Source organism: Centrocercus urophasianus, unplaced genomic scaffold (genome assembly GCF_019232065.1).
Source record: "Centrocercus urophasianus isolate 14NV4802_14NV808 unplaced genomic scaffold, USGS_Curo_1.0 seq_11, whole genome shotgun sequence".
NCBI classification, from domain to species: domain Eukaryota; kingdom Metazoa; phylum Chordata; class Aves; order Galliformes; family Phasianidae; genus Centrocercus; species Centrocercus urophasianus.
The window spans coordinates 23,733,421-23,759,361 of NW_024884253.1; the positions used below are offsets into that span (position 1 = coordinate 23,733,421).

The 25,941-nt window shown below is 39.2% G+C and overlaps 1 protein-coding gene across 1 annotated transcript; it reads right to left on the reverse strand.

The window, feature by feature from the left end:
* Positions 1-19,366, reverse strand: RIPK2 (receptor interacting serine/threonine kinase 2). The gene is made up of 11 exons (XM_042808979.1): positions 19,179-19,366; positions 16,938-17,091; positions 15,648-15,803; positions 12,304-12,461; positions 11,168-11,217; positions 10,658-10,819; positions 7,168-7,253; positions 6,924-7,013; positions 6,190-6,292; positions 1,538-1,717; positions 1-813 (listed from the first exon to the last, which is right to left on the reverse strand). Exons 1-11 carry the CDS (start codon positions 19,364-19,366, stop codon positions 488-490), a joined length of 1,653 nt encoding a protein of 550 aa, XP_042664913.1. The 3' UTR covers positions 1-487.
* Positions 19,367-25,941: the final 6,575 nt, after the last annotated feature.

Here is a 25,941-nt window from a genome sequence, read left to right on the forward strand (position 1 = left end):
TCCTGTAAAAATACCTTCTGTTCCTCTCAGGTATATTGAGAGGAATCCTCAGTATGGCTGGAAGAAGGAAATTTATTTATAAACACAACATACAAGACTAAAAGTAAAGCATACAGCTTTTCCTCTCCTCTAGAGGAAAAATCAGATGGAGGGAGAACAACCAATATCAAGTTTCTCTATCCAGTGATCTGGAAGGATATGTATGAACAGAAAATATGTAAAACAAGTATAATTTAATGATTTTTCTTCATCACATATAAACAAAATACTTGTTTAAAATCAGTCCACCAGTGTCAAGCTTTTGGCTTTCCGACTAAACTCCAACTGGTAACTCACCAAATGCAGTCTTGATGAACCCAGTGTCTTTGTTTGAGATTCTACCAATTTGTAGTAAAGACAAAGCAGTACAGATATAAAATTACTATGTAGAAACAAAGAGTTGTGTATTAAGAAGTATTCACATGGCTTCAAACAGAAACAAATACATTTAAAGATGCAGTCTTAGAGAATTAAATACAATGTCTGGATAAGGTTGAAGTCCTAGCTGTTTGTTATCTTTCAACTTCTGTATTATAATTCTGGCAAATTCCTCTCCTTGGCTATCTGAGGTATCAAGTAGCTGTCGGACTTTTGATGTCCTTGTAGGTTTGGTGCTTATAAGTTCATAGTCTTCTTTCATGAGTAAAAATCTTGATAGAAGAGCATCCAGTGACTGATTCAAACATGCTTCAGTCATCTGATCAATAATTTCTTCTCTCTTACTTTGGATCCATTGATGAGCTACATTCTGTTGTATGGTTTCCAAAACAAAATCTGAGATCAGAAAGAATTAAAAAAAAGATAAAAAAAATAAGATCAATTAATATTATAACCATCTGATGATAAGCAGAGCCATAAAGCAAAGAATGATTTGAGACAGAGCTGTTTAAAAGTTCTTTTTAGTCAGACAGTCACTTGACTACTGTGTTGCATTTCATACTTAAACTGTTCTGATAATTATCAAATTATTGGCTAGAATATTTTTTTTATCTGAATCACAGTACTGTTTAAATTGGAAGGCAATTTCAGGAGGTCATCTCATCTCACATCCTACTCAAAGCTGGGCCAACTTCAAAGATAAGTCAGGCAGCTCAAGGCCTTTTCTAGATGAATTTTAAGCACCTCCAATAATGGACCTTCTACAGACTTCATAGTCAACCTATTCTAGCATATGACCCAGCATGGTAAGAAAAGACAGAAGTGCTAACTTCACTTCCCACTAGGATTTTTATTTAAGTCTAGTGAAAATGTCTCTGAAGTTTCCTGCGTATATTCCTTAAACAGAGGATTTAAAGAGTGAAGAGTTGCAGATCCTCATATTCCCATGAGTCCTCCACCACAGTAAATTCAAGATACTGTATATTTGGCTGAAGAATTACAGAAATAATTTATGGCATGCTTTCTTTTCATTTTAAAGACAAAAACAGTTCCACTTCCTCCTTCATACACAAACATGTTCAATATGTGGGACTTGGAAATAAATCAGTATTTGCTATACCTGAGGAAATTGGTGATGTCTGCAGCACACACGAGGAAGAATTTGAGGCAACTGAAATATTCTTGTCAGATGAGGGAAGGTAACTGTACGGATGCACAAAAGGTTTGGCGCTTTGATTTACAGAGAGATTTTCATCCACACTCTGACAGCTGAGAGAGTGTAGACCACAAGAATTTCCATCTTAAAGTTAAAAAAAAAAAAAAAAAAGAAAAAGCTGTAATACACTTATATTCATTATGTTCATAAAATACAGTTAATAATTAGAACAAGTTCATAAAACAAATCATTAACATCTCAAATTCACTTCAAATACAGCACACTATTCATTCCACACATGTTCTGGGCACACTCCTTTGTCTATAACCAGGGGTTGATTGTGGTTTTGAGGGTCTTGCCTTATTTTGAAAGAACATTGACACAATAAATCCAGTATGTGTGACCTGTTGGAGCTCTGCTGGACAGAAATTTGATGTGCAGACTGGAAGAACAAAATAATTATTTGAAGTGTTTGCAGATGTAGTTGCGAGTCAGTGTGAAAGTCAGTTTATTTTGATGATTTTTTAATCTTTTCTTTAACCTTTGTTACACTACCAAAAAAGATTCAGGTGGAGGAAAGAAATACAAATGCTGACATTCAAGTGAGACATAAATAGAAGCTTTTGGTGGTTTTCTGAAGCAGCACATGCTTTCAAGAAAGCTTTGTGTTAACTTTTCAAGGAATGTTAAAGGAGGATATTTATTAGGTAGCAAGCCTAATAGTTTCTATTGTAAGATTTGTGTAGCAGAAAAAAAAAGATGCAGAGAGGCAAGAGAAGAAATGAAAAATAGCTGATAAGAAACAAATTACAGGGCATATACCTAACTCTCCACAGTTCTCATTAAAGATTTTCAATGTGTCACTTGACAAGGAATTCTGGAGATGTTAACTAAGAAGAAGGAATACAGATATAAAAATTCAGATGAGCGTCTGTCATGCTTTGATGGTTTCTCATTGATTTTACATGTCATGCAGTACATTGGGAGTTAGAGAGCTAATGCTGCAGTTCTGTGGATTGTTGGTATGTCAGGTCTCTTCATCTCAGAAGAGAAAAATGAACTACAACTCCCAGAAGACTTTATTTTTCTGTTTCTGTTCTCTGTTCTGAGGGAAAAATAAAACTGATTGAGAGTCACAAGACTTCCCTCTTTGCTCCTTGGCTGTTTCACCTACAGCATTAGAGTAAGGACTTCGGTTTTGGAAACTGTCTCCTCAATTTATTTACTAGCTTCAATTCCAATCATACTGTGTTGTCTTACATTCCACTGCTATATTTAGTAAATTAAGTTTTTTTCCTTAGCTTGTTGCTGCTGTTTCCTTCATCCAGGTCAATCTCCCTACCTTTTCTCTCCTGGAGCTTTCCATAGGTCCCTCCACCCCTTTGTCATGGACAGCAGGCCAAATCATAACAGCAATCTAGAGATGCAATAAGATGTAGCTCCACAAACAACTCGGGATTTACAGCTGCCTGACAAATGGGGAGTTCTGAAAGCTTATGCACAATGCTGAACTGTGGAAGCACATGGCCGTAAGGACTAAGAGCAGTAATAGGAAAACAGAAATGAAAATGTATTATGATTATCTAAATGAACGAGAACTCACAATTCCAAACTGACTAGAACTCACAGTAACTAGTATTTTATTTCATGAAAGGCAGAAAAGTAAGTGATGTACTGTGATGCAGCAGATATTATCTCCTGCATGAATGAGAGAGGACAAGGAGAGAACTGGTATGAGCAAATGAGCTTTAGAAAAGGATTTTAAAAAGCTCTGCTGGGACAGGTCGTTATAGATCTCTAGGCAAACACAAATACAGTTAACACAGAAATCTCAGAAGTGGAAATTTGGTAGCATAAATACCAGATCTAGACTCCGTATGAGGCTTAGTGTTTTTGAGATGTGGAATAAGAACTAGTAGATTATCCTGTAAAAAAGCACTACATAAGAAAAGAAAAAAATATTCTAATATATAAAGTACAGTTCTTATTTCAAACAGAAAACAATTGTTAAACTTTTTATTTTATTTTATTTTGAGATATAGAGTTCTGCTAGCCTTAGCTCAGTATCTTAAGATAGAAGAAGCACAGCAAGGACTATGCAGGAGACTACAGCAGGAGACCATGATAAAAAGAAGCTTATTTTATAATAACACTGTGTCAACAGAGTTCATTCCGTTTATCTAGAGAAACAAAAGGTATTAAGGGGTTACTCTGTCTATGAGCCATGGGAAAAAGGGAAGAGAGCTACTTAAGCCTAAAGCAACAACCAAGAACAAGTGCATATAAGCTGGCTAAAAAAACATAAAGGCTATAAGTTGGAAGACTTCCTAATTCTGAAGGACAAGTTTCTGCAAAGTCTCCTAAAGTATTACCAGAAAAAAAAAAAAAAAAAAAAAAAAAATCTACAGTCATTTACTTCTGACTTAATGCCTTGCCAAACTCATTTCTTGCCAGTAGAATCTGCAAACAGATTTTCACTTGAAACAACTGTATCTAATTTTGGCAAAGAAAGAAGACTCTTACTTTCCATTGTAAAACTATCTGATGAAGATATTGGCAAAGAAATAACATATACTTCGTACTTGATTGCTTTATAAACATGCTTTAATGAAATGAATGCCTGCAATTGTTAAAGAACTAACTTGACAGCCCAGGAGGCACACTTGGACACTTAGTTATGCTAAGCATAACTGATGTACAGATAAGTCTCCAAATTCTAAGACTGACTAAGAATTATATGGAAAAATATTTTCCTTTGAAGAACCTACTAGCACAGAAACAAGTTATAAAAAGTGGCAGTATTTATTTATACAGATGTATGATTTGAAGGAATAATACAATTCTATAATATGGAATTGTTCCATGGAAGGGGAATTGTAGCATGGAAGGAGAGTTAAAAGATCTAGTTCAACTGCTTGACCACTTCACAGTAACAAAAGTTAGAGCCTATTACTGGGGATATTGTCCAAATGCCTCTTGAACACCGACGGGAAAGGGCATCAACTGCATCTCTAGAAAGCCTGCTGCAGCGTTTGATCACCCTCATGGTAAAGATGTTTCTTAATGCCCAGTTTGAACTTCCTTTGGCATATCTCTGCACTGCCAGAGATGTCTTGTGATTGATCAGGGATCAGGAAGCACAGCCCACCTGACACCTGTCTCTGTGCTTCCCCTCCTCAGGGAGCTGCAGAGAACAACGAGGTCAGCGCTCAGCCTCCTCTTATCACTGACTGGACAGTGCAAACATCCTCAGCCTTCCCTCACAGGACATGTTGCCACTGTAGTAATTTCATTGTTTCTAATTGCTGTTAAAAAATTGACAGAAAGGTTTTGTAGAAGGTTTTGCAGGCTTTACAGTATCTTTATGCACATACAATACGTCTAAGCAGTGACACTAAAAAGGACATCAGACTGATCAATCAATTTAACTGCATCACCACATCTTATTCAAACGATCTCCACAGGAAGATACGGCAATTTTTAACACAAACCAGCAGAAAAATGGCTGATGGTTATTGCTACAATAAAGCATCAGAACAGACTGCTGAGGGAAGTAGAAAAGTCCCTGTCCCTGAAAGTATTTGAGAGATTTGGCAATGTAGCACTAAAGGACACAGGACTTGGTAGAATATCTCCAGTTTTGCAGCATACCAGCAGACTTTTTGATGCTCTGATTTACAGCAATAAAGTCAATTGTCTTTTCTGCTTTCTCATCAGCAATCCCTGCAAAGCCAATGGACTATTTTGAAACACAGATTTACATTTTTTCAACATGTAAACGAAGTTTTAATTTCACAATGCATTGCTATTACACTTTTCTGGCTTCTGATGACAGTAAAACTTCAAAATTCAATTTTGACTGTGAATTTTGCCAGCTTTTATTCATAAGAGGTGATAGCTACAAAAGATACATACAGATACTTTCGCAAGCCAATGTCCATTTGTTGAAGTCTTTTCATTTGTTGAATGAGAAATGATCTAGAGATTGGCCTGGATTAGAAACTTTCTGTTTACTCAGCTGTAAAAGCACCTCAAGATGTTTAGCCTTTTTATTTTTAGAAGTACTTCACAAATGCTTAACTGAACTATCAAGATAATAAGACAAGAAAACAGTACTGCTGCACTCATGATCTTTCAGTAGGAAAACCAATGTTATGAGAATTCTTCAAGTGACAGGAACAGAAAATATAGGCTAAAATGCAGTAGTTTTTCAGAGCACTAAGTTGACAGTAATAAAACACATCTCTTTTCTGACACAAACAGATATCCAGTAATCTATAGGAGAAGGGAGAATGGTTTTAAACTGACACTGGGGAGGTTTAGGTTGGATGGTAGGAGGAAGTTTTTCTCACAGAGGGTGGTGACGCACTGGAACAGGTTGCCCAAGGAGGTTGTGGATGCCCCATCCCTTCAAGGCCAGGCTGGATGTGGCTCTGGGCAGCCTGGTCTGGTGGTTGGTGACCCTGCACACAGCAGGGGGGTTGAAACTCGATGATCATTGTGGTCCTTTTCAACCCATGCTATTCCATCATTCTATGATTCTACTATATATAAGTGCAATGGCACAATGGCAGCTGCAGTGTCAAATTATATTTACATGAAGTCATGAGTATTACCTGATGAGAGGATATTACACTGGGGAAGAGCTTTGCGTCGTGATATATCCGGAGAGATACTCCGAAGAGGAAGTGCATCACAGTGTATGGAAGCAGATGTTCCCTGAAATTTTTCCAATTAATATTAATACATTTGTTAAATAAATGCATATTAAATAAATAAAAAGTTGCAATGATTTAAAGAGCACTTTCCTATCACTTTCTTTTATATATGCTCTAAATACACAATCGACAACACAATTAAAATATTTTTGAGGTGAATATTATACAAATGTATCCTTAAAGCTGTGCTCAAAAAAAAAAAAAAAAATGTTATTTAAAGCTGACAGTAATTTTGTATACTAGTTTAACCACTGGTAAGAATCAAAAGAAGCAGCATTAAGAACTAAAATTTAAAAACAAACCTATATGATCCTATAAAAACAAGCAACACAGAGGCATAATGGAGCGCAAGGGAGCCAGTTTCAATCTAACCTGCAGACACTGTGCTGGATTCCTCAAGGGGATGGCTTTCCCACACTTTGAAGATGTATTGAACATGACCTTATTTCTGCTTAATCAGCCTGATATGACTGTGTACATGCTGCATTCCACCTCAACCAGTGCATGTTAGACCTTTCTTTACTGCACAGGAAACTAAATTGCAGAACCACCCCCTCTTACTAAAACAACCCCCTTTTGAAGTTCTAAAGATCTTAATGATGCTGACATACAAGGGAAGATGCAAAATTTACCTCTCGAGGATTCAGTGGTATATTTAGAGATGTTTTCTCCGCAACTGCTTTTTTTCCACTCCTGTGGATACACTGAGATTCATACTGTGACTGTAAGAGACAAATGTCATTATATTAAATTTTTGCTTTAATTTAAGCCTGATACAAGACTAGAGGAATGTCAAATATTACATTTCTCTTAGCAAGGAAAAGCAAACATGCCAATTTATTTTACTCACTCATGACTGCAACAAAAGTGACTTACCTTTGATCTCTTTAACAGAATTACTGCTTCCAGGATAGCTATTTCATCAAATGTTCTCAGGACTGGTTCAAGGTCTATTAAACATTCTAAACAAAGAAAGATTATTTGCCCAATGATGCAGTATGAAAATTAAGTTTTCATGTTGTTAAAGCTACTTTCTTATAATAAATGAGTTTTGCAAATATATCTCTTTGTAATACAAAACTACTTATGTTACCGAACAGAAGTTTATTACTTTCACCCGTTACAACAATCTCACATCACCAAAACAAACCCTGTTCTGATCTGGCTTCCTCAGCAGCCTGGTTGAAAGAAATGTAGGACTGTGCCAGACTCCTAGTCTTGCATTCCTGGAATGGACAGATTAATGGACTTGCTATATTTCAGGGCAGACTCAACAAGTTTAGACTGCTAAATGGGATCTAAAAGCATAAGACCTCAGGATGGGTAGCTTTACTCCCACTCCAGCAGAAGTGCAAAGAATTATTAGAGGAAAATAAACAACCAAGACCCCACTGCAACATCCAGAAGAGCTGCTGTGGAGATCTGTCACCATGGAGATGGTGATTGTTAAAGCACTGAATTCATTGGATATGGATAAGTCAAGTGATAGTATCTGCAAGCTCAGCAGAGACAGAAGCTTACATCATCTGCTTGCAAAGGAAGCCACATGACAGTTTAATAAACAAGAGACTGTGTGATGCTCCCTTGTTTCTCAATGCTAAAAGATTTGCAAAACAAAGTATTTCAAATTTTGAGGTGGATATTATACAAATGTCTCCTTGAAGCTGTGCTCAAACCTCAGGAAAGGATAACAACTTCTACTGCGCTTTCTATGAACGCCACTGATTCAGCAAAATCCATTTACTGTACTGTGAACCTCTGACACTGCATCCTTATTAATGTATTTTTATTGTTTTTACTGTATTTTTACTGTTTCACTGTACTTCTCTCAGATTAGCTCCTGTTTAACTGGTACTTTCAAGACATACATTCAGTAGTAGGATTCTCATTCCCTTGCTTCAGCTCACACAGAACCTGGGACTCCATTTTTCACAGTGAATTACTAGGACTGTTTTTATTGATTTTAATTAAACTGCAGGTACATGCTAGAAGGCTGCAGAATCAACAGAATTACAGAGCTATGCAGAAGCAGGGGAATAAGTAGCCTTTGGCCCTTCTTTATAAGGGGAACAGACAGGTTAACAAAACATTTCTATTTTAAGCGTATTTGAAAAGGAAGGGGGAGGGTGGGGAGGAGGGGAAAAGCTGGGCGTTATTTTCTTTTTCCCTGTGCTGTGCTGATTGCAAAATTTCACAACCAGTGAACTTCTCTTCCCTTAATTTTGAGAAAGATTTCTAACTTCCTCATTCTTTTTACGATAGTAAAGGGAAAGCAATGCATGTTTCCTTCAAAGACTAAATCAATTCAGGTACTACACAGAGCCAAAGAACAGTTCATACTGCGTGTCTATCCCAGGTAATTACTCCTTCTGTGTGACCACAGACTTGGGCTGCTATTTTATTTTGGGTAACTGACATAGGAAAGCAAAAATACTTAAGGAAGTACTGTGACGTCTTTTTTTTTTTTTTACTTTATTTTTTTAAAATATATATTTATTTATGCAGAGAAAAAAAAATAATTAAACAGCCCACAATTTAAAACCATATAAACCAGACTCATACCAAAATAAATGAACATTTCAAAAAATATTTTTAAAGCAAAGTTAAAAATGCTTCAAACGAGGACACACAATTCATTTTGGACTGCAAATTTTGAACACAGAGATGATAAATCTCTTTGGTTGTGCCTCCATTTTTTTTTTTTCTGCAAAACTGGTCCAGAAAGAAGTTACAAACACTTATTTCTCAGCTGCCTGATTAGCAATTTTCCAATAAACTCATATTTTATAAATGTTTTAAAAATAGCAGACTTCTGTTCAGCAAATCTTCAAATGAGGTGCTAGGATTACTGTCCTAATTGAAATACTTTAATTTTACAAATAAGAGTCATTGTATTCGCTTCAAGTTGTGAGAAAGACAAGTTTTTAAGGAGCAACATACAACTCACGAGTTTATTTCAAAAAAGAGCCTAAAAGCCTAGCAGATGGCTGTTCAGCAAATCCAGAATTCCCAGCTTCCTCTCAAATACTGTTGAACTCTAAGACAACTTTATTTTTTCGGTCCAGATTCTGAATTTTAATTAACAGTTAAGAGGTAGTAGGATAATGGAAGCCATAATGGCAGCAGAGAAACAAAAATTAAGATCAGTTTCGAGGCTAATAAGCCATTTCAAAGCATTGGATCAAATTAAAACATAACATTCCGTGTGAATGAAAAGCTTTTTGAAAGCTCTTAGATGTATCTGACTGAGTTTGAAGACCAGCTCTTGGGGTAAAATACTGAGAAAGCTAAAAGACTGAAATGTGAGCATTCAAATAATGAAACATACCATTTGTATTGAGGATAAAAGGATGAGGATAAAAGAGAAAATAAGATACTATAATTGCAGTTGATAAAGTGCATGGATGAAATACTCCTTCCATAACAGGGAGATTTTAAATATGGCACAAAGAGACATGATTAGCAATGGGAACAGGTCAGACTGACAGTTGGACTGGATGATCTTGAAGTTCTTTTTCAACCTAGACAGACTATGATTCTATAGGTGACTACACCAACTCTAACAAGAGCAAGTTTCACAACTGAAAACCTGGTGACGACTTTCAGCCTACATTTTTACAGAATTGCTGTTGCACACAAGAGCTAGAAGTCACAAAAATACTAAGCAGCTTTTCATGTTAGAGAGAAATTGGTATGGTATGGGGAGTATATTGGTATGGCTCAGCATACACCAAGTACACTAATTAAGCATGACAAATCTAGGTTTGATTTCAAAACAGAACTTTTCTAGTTTACAACATGCCCTGTTAATCTCTGCAGGCTCACTCTTCAATCTTAGGCTCTAAATTACATAATCCATTGGAAAAAGGCTGAAGGTATTTGTATTTGTTCTCATAGACAAGAAACCATACAAAGAAAACATTAAAAGCTATTTGTGTGGCCTCAACAATTCAAAGTTCCAGTGAAAAAGATTCATCCATGCAAACATGCAACAACAAAGTGAATTTACAGTAGCTCATCTGATGTGCAACGATTTGCTGCTTTGCCAGCTCTTACAAAACCCACAGTAGTCACTCTATGTATTTCACTTATTCTCCTCCCTATTCTGAAAATAAGTAAATAAATAAAATATTCCAACTCCAACTAACAACTTGATTTTATGGCACACGTAGCTCCATTCATAAAAATTAGTTTATAGATATGATGGAATCAGACAAGAATCACACACCATTTGACTGAGCAGAGACATATTTTTTGACATTTTTACTATTTCCATTTTGCAATTACACCCTTACTCTATATGTACGAGATGAGACAAAAATCTGGCAATTTTAAGAACTGTATTCATTTTGCAAAGTAAACTTACTTAAGAATGATGGTCTTTCATCTGGGTTTTGTGCCCATCCACTTTCTATCAATCTTATGACAAGAGCTCGATGTGGAATGTCCATTGATAAGCTCGTTTCACTTAAGTCTAGTCGCTGTCCTTGTGACACACTATACATTATCTGCAAGGGGTTTATAACTTCTGTCAAAATAGACATCGTGCTTTCATTAGAAATATATGCAAAATAAATAGCTTACTACAGGAAGAATAATTAAGACTGCAGTTGTAATATTTACATTTCACCAAAATAAGGATGTTTTTTCTTTTAAAATTCTTTTAAAAGCAAAGAATTCAAAATACATTTTTTCTTACCAACATCATAATTTGAAAAAGAGTCTAATCTGAGAAGTAACTCAATTACTTCTTAAACAGGTTTACAAATAGGATTGTTATGAAGCAATCCCTAAATGAAGTTCCCAGGTATCTGGGCGACTGGCACAAGTGACAACTAAAGCTAGAAAAATAAATTACAAGAAAACATGGTCTTACCTTCAAATGGGTGTTTCCTTGACATCACTTCCCATATAATAATTGCAAAACTGTTTAAAGTGTAAAAAGTATAGAAGACATTATTTTAGATTACCAGCACTTATTGAAACAATATAGAATCATAGAATTGCTCAGGTTGAAAAAGACCTTCAAGATCATCAAGTCCAACCACAACCTAACCATACTACACTAACAACCCTCTGCTAAATCATGTCTCTGAGCACCACATTTAAATGGTTTTAAACACATTCAGGGATGGTGACTCAGCCACTTCCCCGGGGAGCCTACTCCAGTGCTTAACAACCCTTTCTGCAAAGAAGTTTTTCCTGATATCCAACTTGTTGCAACTTGAGGCCTCGTCCTGTCACCAGTGAGAAGAGACCAGCCCTGCTCTTGCTGATACTACCTTTCAGGTATTTGAAGAGAGCAGTAAGGTCTCTCCCTCAGCCTCCTCTTCCACAATTGCTCAAATAACCTTTGAGCTCTCCAAGCTTCTTCTTCAAATTAGCTGATCATAGCTCTAACATCCTAAGAGCCATTCTTCTATTTAGTTGTACAGGTAGCCACAACTCTCGTACTTCCAGCTATGATTCAGAGCTGACTGAAGCAAATCTACTTGAATAATTGAATAATTTCTTAAAGTGAATTATTCCTTCAGGAGATGGCTCTCTATTCAGAGACACAGACAGGAGATCTCTAAAACTCCTCTAAGTCCATTACTCATTATTTTCTTAACTCCTTTCAAAAAAAAAAAAAAAAAAAAAAAAAAAAAAAGATTTCTTCCCAATACATTCTGCGAATTATTTTAATAGATGTATACAAATTACAAAGGTGTGTGAATTGAGCTAATGAACAGTTTCTTTCCACCCTCCACTGTATGCATACACTCTCACTCATAGGAACTAGTCTCCTTGGTCTCTTTTGACAGTTCCAGCTTAATTACTGAAGCATCATACTTGTCACAGCGTTTCCTTGAGAAATGCATAATCTACAATTCCAACTACCAGTTGATTCTTCTTTCCCAATTCATTTTGCTCAGATTCTTATAACATTACTGAAAACATGTTAAAATCTAATTTCAGCAACTCAGATGTGAATTCAGATTGCAGAGTCCCCTTGAGGTCAGTATAGGTTACCTGTAGATATCATGTTTCACACTTGCCCGAGTTTTCTGACTGGGATTGTAATCTTCAGGGGGCATGTAGACGATGGTCCCTCCTTCTGGTAAGGAAGTTTCACTGCGTGACTGTGACATGGATATGACACGCCATTTTGACATGCCAAAATCTGCAATCTGGAAAGGACACAGCAGTTGTTCTGAAAGCCATATTTATCTCTGTTAACCCTTGTTACAAATTCCTGAAATACACCTGAAAGAACCGGTTGTTTGCAATCCTCAACCTGACACAAAGTATGTGGTTGCTTTAGAGACAGGAAACACCAGCTACACTTCAGAAAACATTCACAGTTCATGACTCATGTCATTCCTACAATACTGCCCTATCCTGTTGTTTTTTTAAGGAAGGTTCATATACTCTGTGGCTGAGGAATCCGTTGTGGAAGTCTGTCCCAAATCACAAAATCATAGAATGGCCTGGGTTGAAAAGGACCACATCTAGTTTCAACCGCCCTGCTATGTGCAGGGTCACCAACCACCAGACCAAGCTGCCCAGAGCCACATCCAGCCTGGCCTTGAATGCCTCTAGGGATGGGGCATCCACAACCTCCTTGGGCAACCTGTTCCAGTGCGTCACCACCCTCTGTGTGAAAAACTTCCTCCTAATATCCAACCTAAACCTCCACAGTGTCAGTTTAAAACCATTCTCCCTTCTCCTATCACTATCCACCCATGTAAACAGTCATTTTCACTATTTTCTTTCATGGAAAACAAGCAACAAAGTCACTGTGTTTCCAGATCACCGATTGTGTAAAAAGCACAAAGTTAATGAAGATAATAATAGCTACATGCAACTTAGCCTGCAGATATCTAGGGGCAATTGCATTTACAGAAAAAAATTTAGGGAAGTCCACCTCATTCTCAAAACTAAGAATCATTAATCTAAAATTAACAAATTTGGTACCCTGAAATTCTGTGCTGCAAAAAGTCAAATATTTTTTTACTGTGCCTCCAGGACCTTCTTTCTCCTTGTCCCTTCCTAGAGAAGTCACCCTACATCAAGAATTAACTGGCTTAGTTTACATTCCCAGACATCCACAAATCAGGAGCAAGATGTATGACCAGGTTATGGGTGGAGAGCTGCACGAATAGAAGAATAAGAGCACTAGCGAGCTCCCAGTCCAGCACCCAGGTGAGAAAGTTATATATCATAGAACGGCTGAGGATGGAAAGAACATTAAAGATCACCTAACTGCAGACACTCTGCCATAAGCAGGCTTGCTACCCACTAGATCAGACTGCCCAGGGCCCCATCCAACCTGGTCTTCAACATCTTCATGGATGGGGTATTCACAACTTCTCTGGGCAACCCGTTCCAGTGCCTCACCACTGATTAAAGAATCTCTTCCTAACATCCAACCTGCACTTAGTTTAAAGCCATTCCCCTTTGTCCTACTGTTATTAGACCATGTAGAACACAGGTAGCCCACCAGCTTGTAAGCTCCCTTCAAGTATGGGAAGGCCACAATGAGGTCTTCCTAGAACCTTCTATTCTCTGAGCTAAACAAACGCAACACCCTCCATCTCTCTTGTGCCAGCAATGAGCTCTGGGCTGTTTCAGCATTTCTATTAGAGTAAAATAATTTTCAAGATGCCTCTGTGAGCACAAACTTTCTGGAGAGCATAAACATTATCCTTTTCCCTCAATGGCTCACTCATATTAAGCCTTTCCTGCTGTAGATGGTCAGGTTATCTTGCTCATTCAGTACATCTGGTACAGTCAGAAACAGTCTAATAGTGTTACTTTTATACACATACAATACTTTTCCAGTTTAGCATGTGTGATAACCTTCATTCAGTTTCCTGCCAGCTGTCCTAAATTAAAGAATCTTAGAATAGAATCATAGAATGGCTTGGGTTGGAAGGGACCTCAATGATCATCAAGCTCCAACTCCTCTTCTGCAGGCAGGGCTGCCAACCACCACATATAATACTAAACCAATCATGCTTCACCCAAACTGCTCTAAACAAAGCAACTGTTTATATGTGGTCAGACAGAACACTAGAATGCACCACTGTTGCTAGGGATTAAAAAAACTGGATTTTGTGGATTACTTGGGCCAGTTCCTAGTCAGGTTTATCAAGAAGCTTGAGAGATGGTGATACTGGCACAGGTGAGTGGGAGGAGGTGTGAGGTGCTGAGGGAGTGAGTGAAGGGAAAGCTATGTAAGCTGCCCTGCTGCCAAGGAAAACTTCTTTGCAATGGAAAAAGAAGAGACTGGCAGTGCATCTTTGATATTTGCTCAAAAGATTACAAAGACAAAAAGATTAATCTCATAGTAAGCACTGAAGCTGAAGCTATTCAAGTATGAATTAAGATATCTCGGATTTCTCACTTTGAATAGTATATTCTACCAATTTTAAAAACAAAGAGTTTCAGTTCTTTTAAAAAAGACAGTCTTGCAATTATATAAACACATAACTGTTTTGCCAGAAGTTCTTTTGATCTCTTTTTCACACAATGGCAGTGATACTCAAAAGACAGAATTGAAGTTTTGAACTAGTACTACTTCTCCATATATGCTTGCTTGCTCTAGGAGCTTCATAAGGGCCATCTCTCAGCATGTTAAAATTTCAGAGTTACATTTTACACATTCTTATACTGCTCTAATAGAATATACATGTTCATATTGCATAATAAACATCACATGGTGTTAACATTAGAATTTTTCTGACCTTCATAACTAAGTTGTCTGAGCATCTTGGACAGGAAAACTTCCTATTTTTTTCCTCAAAAAGAGCCAGATGTAGCTACCAGCGAAAGCCGTCATCAGAAAACATCACTGCTATTGAGTAACAAGCATACAAAGGGACTTCTGTATAGCCCCTCTGTGTTGTAAGGGACTTTAGAGATCACCCAGCCTAGCTCTCCGCAATAAACAAGGATGTGCACAGCTAGATCAGGTTGCTCACACCCTGGTCCAGCCTGGCCTTGAAGGTCTCCAGGGATGAAGCATCATTGGGCAACCTGCTCTAGTGGCTCATCGCTCCCATCGTAAAAGACTTTTCCCTAAAACTAAATCTACTCTCCTTAAGTTTGAAAGCAACCTTTATATGAACTGCTATACCTCAAGCAGTTCATATTATGGAATTCTGATCTTTTTAAACGGATCAGATCCACACTTGAGCAAAACAGTGTTTTAAAAAAAAAATAATTATCTAAGTTCTGTCTGCAAGGATACAAGTAAAACATCTGGCATACAACTATAATCCTCTCCATAGCCACAACCTCACTCTTCTACTGCAATGAAATACTTCGGCTCCTTCTGGGTGCTGAGGAACATAAGTATTAAATAACTCTACCTTGACATGAAACTCATCATCCAATAAAATATTCTGGGTTTTCAAGTCATGGTGCAACAATGGAGGATTCATGTTGTGCAAATAGTTCACTCCCAAAGCAATTTCATAAAGAATGCGGTATCTCAGGCACCAGGCAATGTCAGGATACATATCCTTCTGCCAAAATAAAAACACAAGACCAGAATATATTCCTCTGTTCTGACATGGAAAATAGCACAGAAGCTTTCACTATGAAAAGAAAGCGAGTTGGACAAGCAGTAATCATTTAAAACTTACATTACATTAAGTGCACATTGATATTGGTTGGCTGTTAAAAACAATACATAAATATAACAATGTGGTGTTACGTTTCCATTCCCCAACATTCACTCAGTAGTTGACGAGTGCTATTTATCATGTGTTAACAGGACGCTTACCATATTATTCCTAATTACTCATAAGGAAACATGAATTACAGATTAACTCCTACATGAAACCTGTAACCTATAGATACTGCACAAAGAAAGGCAAGAATCATTTCTTCAGCTGACTCTAGGAGGAGGGGGAAACTATGGTGAAATTAAGCACAAAATAGTACCTTCAGAAATATAAATACAACAGCAAAAAGGCAGGAAAAATAACATCTTAAAAGTTACATTGACACTAATGCATTTATGAAAAACACAGCTGAACTATCTAAGGCATAGACAGGTACTGATTAAGAACAGATACAGAACAGACTGCAGCGCTGTTGAGATAGCTGCAGGAGCTTTGCAGCAGCAACAGTGAATGCTTGGACCAAAGGAGCGGGAGCAGCTGAGAGCTCAGCGTAGGTCAACTTAATGTTGACAGTAATACTTGGTTGAAATACCAGTATCTGTTAACGTTAACAATATTTGACTTCTATAAATTCTCTTCAGTATTTTTTTTAAAGGTTCAAATTCAAGAAATAGTCATTTTTTTCATGATATTTACATTGCCAATAATACTGAAATCCAAATTAAAGTAGTTCAGTTTCCAATTAGAGAACAAAGTGATTTTATACAGTAGCTCATCCTTTAGCTTGTTATATGGATCATGGCATTAAAAGAAAAACTGCAATAAAATGAACATCTACTAAGCCTGCCTGCCTTTTTGTGATACAGCAGGTCTACTTGAGCAACAAAAATTATTAGTAAGAGTGACTGTCCTTAAATTTGTAATATTAATAACACACTTACTGTAGTACTTCCCTTAAGCATGGAATTTGAAGTATTTGAAACAGTATTTGAAACAACCAGAGGCTGTACTGAAGACTGTGAGAACACTTACCCCATGTAAAAGCTGGTTCAGCGATCCATTTGCCATGTATTCTGTTACAATCCCCAGAAAGTCAGGCTCATTGCAAATTCCCAAAATTGGCAGAATGTAACTAAACCTGGCTTTGTGCAATATCTCTGCTTCTTTTAGAAGGTGGTTTCTATCACTTAAAAAGAAAGCCAACAAGTAAGGTTACCTCACTTACAGTACCAGGAAACTAAGCAAATTTAAGATTCACTATATTCTCCTCAGAAATCAACATCCACATGCAGCACCACCTTTCAATGTTTGTTTCCTACTATGCCTTCTTTGGTAACAAGATGCTGTAAGGCAACACAGAAACTGCACGTGCAAATAGCAGACAGGTTTTCTAGTTTTGTTGTATCACACAAACATCTGTTTCCATAACATTTCATCCATGTTTCCAGCAAACAAGGATACAGTCCACCTTCCCCATTCTGTGTAACTGTAACACTTGTCTTACTGCCCACCTTCAAATACCGAGCATTTACTGTGGCCCACTATTCATCTTAATGCTTATCTTACACTTTTCTAGCTGTTTTAGAGCACTATGACTCTGCTGCGTGCTAAAATAATACTTCAGGGGACACACCTTCGGTTCCCGAATGACCAATCATGTTATGTTTTCATCTAAATTGTTCCTTCAGCTATGCCCCTGCTTGAATTGCCCACAGGAAAAACACTTGATGGCACAGAAAACAGAAACTGCTCTCACAATGCCTGGATACCTAAATTTGGTGATTTGAATGTTCTTTCTTACAGTCAAACCTTCCCATACAAGTATGGGAATTCATACAAGTATGAATTTGATGCACCTTTACCAATTCAGACCTTGCAGCTTATGGATACAAGAAGCTCAAGCTGTGTTTAAAAATGAGCGTGCTTCTGTCTCTAAAAGCGGTAAGGGGATGCTCTATATTTCAAACATGCTGCAGAGAGGATGCTTGCACCAAAAAGAAAAAAAGAAAAAGAGGTAATATAGAGGTCTGTTAAACTAAGGCCAACTGTCGATCCTTGTTTATGTGACCGAAAAAAAAACATCTATTATGAGAAAGTCCAGGAAGTGATCCAAGTAAAGAGGCCTGCTTCAGGAAAAACATGGGATGACAGGCTCTGCTTCCTTCCTCTCTCTCTACCACAAACTTGGTTTGAGAAAGTCAGGGGTTTCCCCAGATCATGAGGCACATCTGCATGGGATTCTGCTGTAACCAGGAAGCAGGATGCAACACTTGGAGGTTTATCCCTGTGCCTGGAATTCACTACAGCTGCCTGCTCCTCACCAAGGGCACTGTGTAACACCCACAGGAGCACAGCCCACAGCAGCTCCCGGCTGGCCTTGCTGCAAGTAATGACTGAAATTAGGGAAATATCAGTAAATTCAACAACAGAGAACATAACACTTCTGCTTAAAAACACGGCTGAGATTCTGGCAAGATGTCAGAGATAAGGTCCTGTGTACACACGGCCATTCTAAGCTATACCAAACCCCTCATAGCAACTGGGTCACAAGACCAGAAGTCTTCTGGGCTCATTCGCAATCTTTCAGGGGAAACCGAAACACTTGTATATTAACTGAGAAAGGGCTTAAAAGCTTTTAGTCACACCCATGCCATACTGCTAAGTATGGGCTCACTCACAACACGCAGACGTTTGAGTGAAACTATTTCTCTTAACTGCCTAAAACTCAATCAAAGTAAAGATGAAAGACACCTGTACAGGAAACAAGAAGCAACACACTACGGAGAGGCAAACTAGCACCGATATGGGAAAAAAATACAATTATAGAGGATGAAGGGGGCAGATACAAGTGAAAAACTGTTCCCTGCAGCACTCTCCTATGGAATGACAGCCCCTGCAGGAAACACGGTCACTTACCTCCAGGAAAATGGAGATTATAATTACTACAAGTTGAAGAACTACTGAAAAATACTTGTACACAGAGGCCTCTACAAAGCTGCTACTTTAAATTAGCTCCTCTTAGCACCGTGAGACAAAGATACCAGCAGCCACACTTTTGTCTTGAGAAGCTTCTCCCAGCCTTTTCTGCTGTCTCTCTCTGAACAACACAGACGCTGACAGAAGCTGAGCTGGCAGCTCCCACACCGCCCTCCCCTACAGCCCATACGGAGGAAACAGCAGAGCTGCTCGGCACTTCCCCGGCCCGCCTGAAGCACCCCACTGAAAGACGCGCCGATCCCACGACCCCCGCACACCCCGTGCCCGCTCCGCTACCTGTCTAGCAGCGGCCCCTGCAGGCACTTGAGGGCCACCGGGACCCTCCAGTCGGCGTGGCGGGCGGCGGACACGGTGCCGTAGGCTCCGCGGCTGAGGAAGCGCAGGTCCGGCAGCTTGCTGGAGGGGATGGCGGGCAGCGCGCTGCTGATGGCGCCCGCCAGCTCGCCTCCAGCCCCGCCGCTCATCCTCGCACTGCGCCGCGGGGACGGGCTGCGGCTGGGGCCGGCTCCGCGCTGCCCCGCTCTCCCCTGGACGGCCGCGCTGTGTCTGTGCCGGGCGCGGCGGACTCGGAGCGCCCCAACCCGACCGCTTCCTCCGCCTCTCCCCCACCTCGGCCCGCCTCCTCCAGCCGCCGGCTCCAGGGAGGAGCGGCTTCCCGTCCCCGAGAGCAGCGGGGCTTCCCGGGCAGGGCGAGGCGGAGCCGCCTCGGTCAGCGGCGGAGGAGGTGCCAGGAGCGCGGTGCGGGGTCAACTGCGCTCCGTATGGAGCGGATCGGGACCGCAGTGCCCCAAAGGCGATGCGAAGACCTGAGCCCAGCTGCGTTTGCTCATTTCAGGAGTCCGTCCATTTTCAGCTACAATGAGAGGGGGTCAGCTCTTCTTCCGAGGATAGGTGGCCCCTCCGTGACAGTCCCGTGAAGATTTTTCACAGCATTTCGAAAAGGCAGTTTGGGAATTTCCAGAAAGTGATCGTCAGGCTCGCTCGCAGATGGAACTGTTTTGCAAGGCCTATTGGCCCTGCAAACATCCTTCATTAAAAACAATTTAATTTCAAGTTAGAAGCTCCCAGCTTTCCACAAGGGAGGGGCAGTTCCACAGCCATCTCACCAAAAGGAGACGCCTCACCTTCCCTTGCGCGTGGATATGGCTGAGCCTGTGGCTTTCTTCTGCCCTCTTTCCTCCCTGTAGAGGACAGGGATCAGATAACAAGAGAAAGAAACCAGGTGTTGAGTCTGTGGTCGTGTGTTGACGTATTGTGACATGTGACTGAAGACACAATCATTGTTTCTTACTTCTGTATCTAGGTCTGGAGCATTTACTCAATCAGACAGTGTGAAAAGTTGGTCCCCTCCTTCTTATAAGCACCCCTCCTTTTTCATGCTATTGGAATTTTGATGTGTAAGTTTTTGTTGGCCAAAGAAAATAACACACAGTGAGCATACGCTGTGAACATGTGCTCTAAAAGCACTTTGTAAATACATACTTCAGGTGTTTTCCATTAAGAGGTTATGAATATCACTATACTAAAAGTTTTAAGATATTTTATAAAAACAGGATGAGTAGAGGCAGTGCTGCTTTCTACAGATCTTCAGGAATTTTGCCAGGGTTCAGATGAACTTGCCTGTAAGGGTGGGGTGGGAAGAGAAGTGCTCCATTTGACTCCTGTTGGTAGCACTGTGGTGAGCTGTTTATGTTCTGTTGGCACACCAAAGCAGAAGTTCCAAAAAGATAAACTGGGGGCTTGAAGTTCCCAATGGGAGGGGCTACTGAGGGAAAAATCAGGGTAAATTATTGCTGCTCTGGGAAACCCCCTTTTTCCCTTTGATAAATGTAAAGACATTATGTCAGATAATATCAGATAACATAACCTAAGATTTCATTGTTGAAGTGATGTGGCATAAGTTGCAGCTATAATACAAAGTAATTCCAGTATAAATAAAGTTGTATGTTTGGTGTTTGGATTTTTAGGTTAATGGCGCAATTGTCTTTCAGTCAGTGTTGCAACGGCATACAGGAAAACCATGTAACAATACCTGCAGTTCTTTTGTATCTGTAGACTGGTTCACAACCTCGTTGCAGAATCGCAGAATTGCAGAATCACAGAATAGCCTGGGTTGGAAGGGACCTCAAGGATCATGAATCTCCAAACCCCTCCTGCCACAGGCAGGGCCACCAACTTCTACATTTAATACTAGACCAGACTGCCCAGGGCCCCATCCGATCTGGCTTTGAACGCCTCCAGGGACGAGGTATTCACAGCCTCTCTGAGCAGCCTATGTAAAGAATTTCCCCCTGACTTCCAGGGGGATTATCTTCATGGCCCTACTCTGGACCCTCTCCAAAAGCTCCACATCTTTTCTGTGTTAGGGGCCCCAGATGTAGATGCAGTACTCTGGCTGGGGCCTCACACAGGCAGAGAAGAGATGGGACAATCACCTCCCTTGCTCTGCTGGCTACCCCTCTTCTAATGGGACCCAATATACTATTGGCCTTTTGGGCTGCAAGCGCACATTCCTAGCCCACATTAAGCTTTTCATCAAGCAAGACCCCTAAGTCCTTCTGAAGGAGTTTTTCTCCCAGTTTGTATACATATCTGATATTCCCATGACTCAAATGCACTTTCCTTTTATGAACCTTTATTAGGTTCATAAAGGCCCACTTTTCAAGTTTATCAAGGTCCGTCTGGATGTCATCCCTTCCTTCTGCTATATCAATCACAGTGCTCAGCTTAGTGTCAGCAGCAAACTTGCTGAGGGTGCACTTAATCCCATTATTTATGTCACTGTTAAGGATGTTAAAGAGTACTGGTCCCACGGTGGGACACAACTCCTTACTGGCCTCTGCCTGAAGATAGAGCCATTGACCACAACCCTCTGGCTGCATCCTTCCAAACAATTCCTTATCAACCAAATAGTCCATCCTTCAAGTCCGTATCTCTCCAATTTAGAAATAAGGATGTGGTGGGGAACCATGTCAAAGGCCAAGTCCAGGTAGTTGACATCAGCTGCCTTTCCTTTATCCACTAGCCATCACTCTATCATAGAAGGCCACCAAACTGGTCAGGCACAACCTTCCCTTAATCCATTTGAGTAATCCTGGCATGGAGAAAGCTGGAGTTTAGGTTCCAGAGCCCGAGCGTGGGATGAAGCAGGAAGAGTAGATGAATGCATTTTCCTGTTCCTGGGGCTGGCTGTCAGACCAAGTATAACAGCTTTGCTTCTTAGTGCAGATGCCTTTAGCAAAATCCATTAAATTGCAACATAAACATGTGCAGTTGGCAGTAGGGAAGATACATAAACAATAGAACTGCTAATAGAAACAACTGCTAGTTTTTATGATAACAAATAATAACACGTAATATGTGTTACTTATGCAATTAATTTTTTTTGGCCTAATACATTTGAGTGAGAAGTCACTGTAACCTGTAATTCACTGTTTGTCTGATTGAGTCAGGTGAAAAATGACCTGCTACAACAAGCTGTTCCTTTTACATTTCTTGTTATCTAATGGATATAACAATAAAAAATACTCCTTAATTCTTAAATAGAAGATTCAAAATCCTTCACTATGGTTGTAGACAGAATCTGTCTTCTGTCTTCCTGTAGATCAGGCTTTTGATGTTTCTAAATGATGGACCATGGAGCAGATAATCAGCTGCCTGTTGGTTTCTTCTTTGAGTTTTTAACTTGCTGATTCTTTGTGAGAGTTCCCATATATTTGCATTCCCATTTGATCATTTGCATTCAGAAGAAATCTTTCACCTGCCTCTTCCCTTAACATGGGAATTTCCACAAAGATAAGGAGAAAGTGAAAGTTCAGAAAAAAAGAGTATTTTTGTTATATTTTTTCTTTATGCCTTAATCAATATTGTAATAAATGTAGTTCTCTTTCTTAGGAAATATTTGGTGCAACTGACTTTACAAGTGTGACAGCTATTTCTGTGGACTTAGTTTTCAGCTTGTAAAAAAGAGTGAAGCTACTGTCTTTTCAGCACGTGATGATATCAGCTTGTAAAATGTGGTTCATGCTTTGTATCCCTATGTAAAAGGCCATAAAAAATAACAGCTAAAATTGTACACATTTACCAGATTGAGGTAGTACTTCTTTTCTGATATTCCTCCTTGTAGGCAGTATAAACTGGAAAGAGCCATTAGATTTCTGCTGTAAACAGATGTTGAAAAATGATAGTAAAGATGAAAAGGTGCTTTTTTCTGGAAAATGTGCGTCTGTGGGACTCATACATATTATTGCCATCTGCATGATAGGTCTCCAGTGCCTGGTGAATACATCCCTTTATATTCAGATATATATGCATAAGAATGCACACCAGATGTGTGTCTTTACTAATAGATGAGATTTTCTGACATAATTTGTTATAATCTTTCCCTCCAGCAAGATGAATTTTAGTACCTTAATTTTTATGGATATTCAACACCAAATTCAGTTGTGTTGTTTTTAAAATGCACCATATTCACTGTGACAACAGCACAGAAAGCTGTACAGCTCTGCTTATTGTCAATCCAATATTGAAAGAAACAAGGGTTTGTGGTGCACTCTTTAAAACTGATTTAATCCTCACTGAAGAGTGGTAGTTTTCTCAATAAATAAATAAGGTTCAATTTGTCATGATTTCAAATACCTGCTTTTCAGCATGGGTTCTCTGTGTCTTCCATTTTTCTGGAAAGAGCAATGGTTGGTTTGTACACAGTTGCTAAAATGGAATTTATACTGCCTGCTCAGTTCAGGTTTTGCCTCTTTGGTCATTTATCTGAAATGGGGTTTTGGGATTTAATAAAATAGATGGAGTTCCACTGAAACAGTTGAACAATCTTCTCTAATCTCAGTAGCCAGAAGATTATCAAAATCAGTGGTCTGTATCAGACACTTAGGTTCTGACTGTGTTTTGGGACTGCGGACTGATCTCAGTCTGGCCACGTCCCCTGGATATGACCTAACTGCAAAAGAGCTGGGGAGAGATCTACCTGTATCATCTCCTTCCTCCTGCTTGTCTCATCTTCTTCTTTTGTGGTTTCCGTACAAAGTGATGCACCATTCAGACAGGACAGCTATCAATAGCTTCTCTAGAACAGTAATGTTCACCATCTGCCCTGCCTCTTACTTTCAGTCTTGCTTTGATCCTGTCATAATCCTTCCCTGTTTGCTTTTTTTTAAACTCTTTTTTTTTTTTGAGGGGTGAGTTGAATTTGAATTCACAAATAGGATAGTGATAGGATTTTTGCAAGTAAGATTTTATGGCAGGATTTAAAGATTTAAAATGGCAGGCCCTGCTAAATGGAAGTATTATCTTGCGTACAAAGTCTGGGGAGAATTTTATAGCAAGCTGCATATTTTTAGTAAGGTAGTGAAAAAACAAATGGTAAGCAATTAAAATCTTATAGCAAAAATGGCTACTGCTTTTGAAGATAATTGTATACTTACTTGGGTCACTAGTGTAATTTTCTGTGAACTTGTAACATTCAATATCCATTATCATGGTTTATTGCATATGACTCACCTGAGGACAGGATAACACTAATCTTAAGTACACTAATATGTATCACTTAGAGAAAACTGTTTAGATGAGCATATGAAGTAACATAAAAGCGTGGCAGTAGTTGGAACGTGATTTCTATATTAAGCTATTGTGCATGTTATTTCCTGTTGGACTTAAGCATGACAGATCCTCTTATTTATTACATATTCTGAAACACTTGATGAAGAGATGCGATTTTTCTCTTAACACTTAGTAGACCGTGAATTTTACATGTATTTTTAGAATTGAATAAAGGATTGTGGTTTAGAAAATAACTTTTCATTCAGTTATCATAGCACCTTTGTCTTTTTTATTTTTTTTTTTTTTTTTTTTTTTTTTGTGGAATTTTCAAGCTTCTAATTGAAAAGAGAATGCATATTTGTTTTAGAATAGGTTCTTCTAAGGCGTATTTTCTCTGAATATTTTGTTCTACCCACATGCAAGAAATTAAGGAGATTGGTAGTTCAGTTATGCTTGTTCTTATCAGTAAGAAATTGTTCCCTGTCCTGACATCTTCTGAAACAAGAGGCTTTGGAAAACAAGATCAGGTTTCAGATTCTGCTTGTCCCTCACAGTGTAATAATATACACACACAGATCCATTGATAATAAGAGCTACAGCTGAGAAAGACCATGGAAATCAATATCTTCTGCAGTCACCTGTGTGATTTCAGACCAGTGTTAACTCTTCCTTGCTTGCACCTGCCATACATCATCTGGGCTGTGCCTGAATGGCAGAACACCTGTATTCTTTGGGAAATTATTGCATACTGTGTGACTGTTTACATAATTTTGCATGAACAGATCTGCATGAAAGTACATGTAACCAGCTATTGCAACATGTTTATTCTTCTCAGCTGATTGAGCAAAGGGGCAGAACTGCTGGATGCTTTGCTGGCAGTTTGGAGGGAGGAGGGAGTGCTTGGGAGAACAATACCTCTGAGTCAACTCCTTATTTCCTTGTGCTCCAGCTGTAGGGTGCCCATGTGGTGAGGAAACCTCCCAGATACAATGTCAGGATAATCTCGGGTTCTGTCTTGAAAATAAATGATATTTCTTGGTATTTCTTTTCAGCACTTCTGCTCTGCTTGAACACAGTGAAGCTGTCTGTGTGAAAATGATGTAGCGACAAAAACTCAGTATAGTAGGAGAAAGGTAAAGAGGGGAAGATTTGATGGATTCTGCTTGGACACGGTAACGCTGCAGTACTTCTTTCTCTGTGGTCTTCTCATTACTATCTGTCTTGGATTCTCTGAGGTCATATGGAGCCTAGGACTCCTCATATTTCATCCATGCTAATAAGCTGAACGTTCCCTAGACCATTCCTTAGCATCAGTGCCAGATAGTGTGAGATGACTCTCATCCATCCAAAACTGAGAATCTGCACCAAAAACCTGTTAATTCAAAGCTGTAACCTCTGAAGAGTGAGGATTGTTGTAACAGAGCCCAAAAGGATTATTCTAGCAGGTCAACCTTCTGACAGCAGCCTGGAAACATTCCATGATAAC

What these genes read in the sequence shown, in the direction of transcription:
- RIPK2 (XM_042808979.1), bottom strand. Translation starts at nt 19,366, where the DNA reads ATGAGCGGCGGGGCTGGAGGCGAGCTGGCGGGCGCCATCAGCAGCGCG. An exon ending in CAGGGGCCGCTGCTAGACAG is followed by an intron (nt 17,092 to 19,178) that starts GTAGCGGAGCGG and finishes TTTCTTTTTAAG; the next exon opens with TGATAGAAACCACCTTCTAA. An exon ending in TGAACCAGCTTTTACATGGG is followed by an intron (nt 15,804 to 16,937) that starts GTAAGTGTTCTC and finishes TTATTTTGGCAG; the next exon opens with AAGGATATGTATCCTGACAT.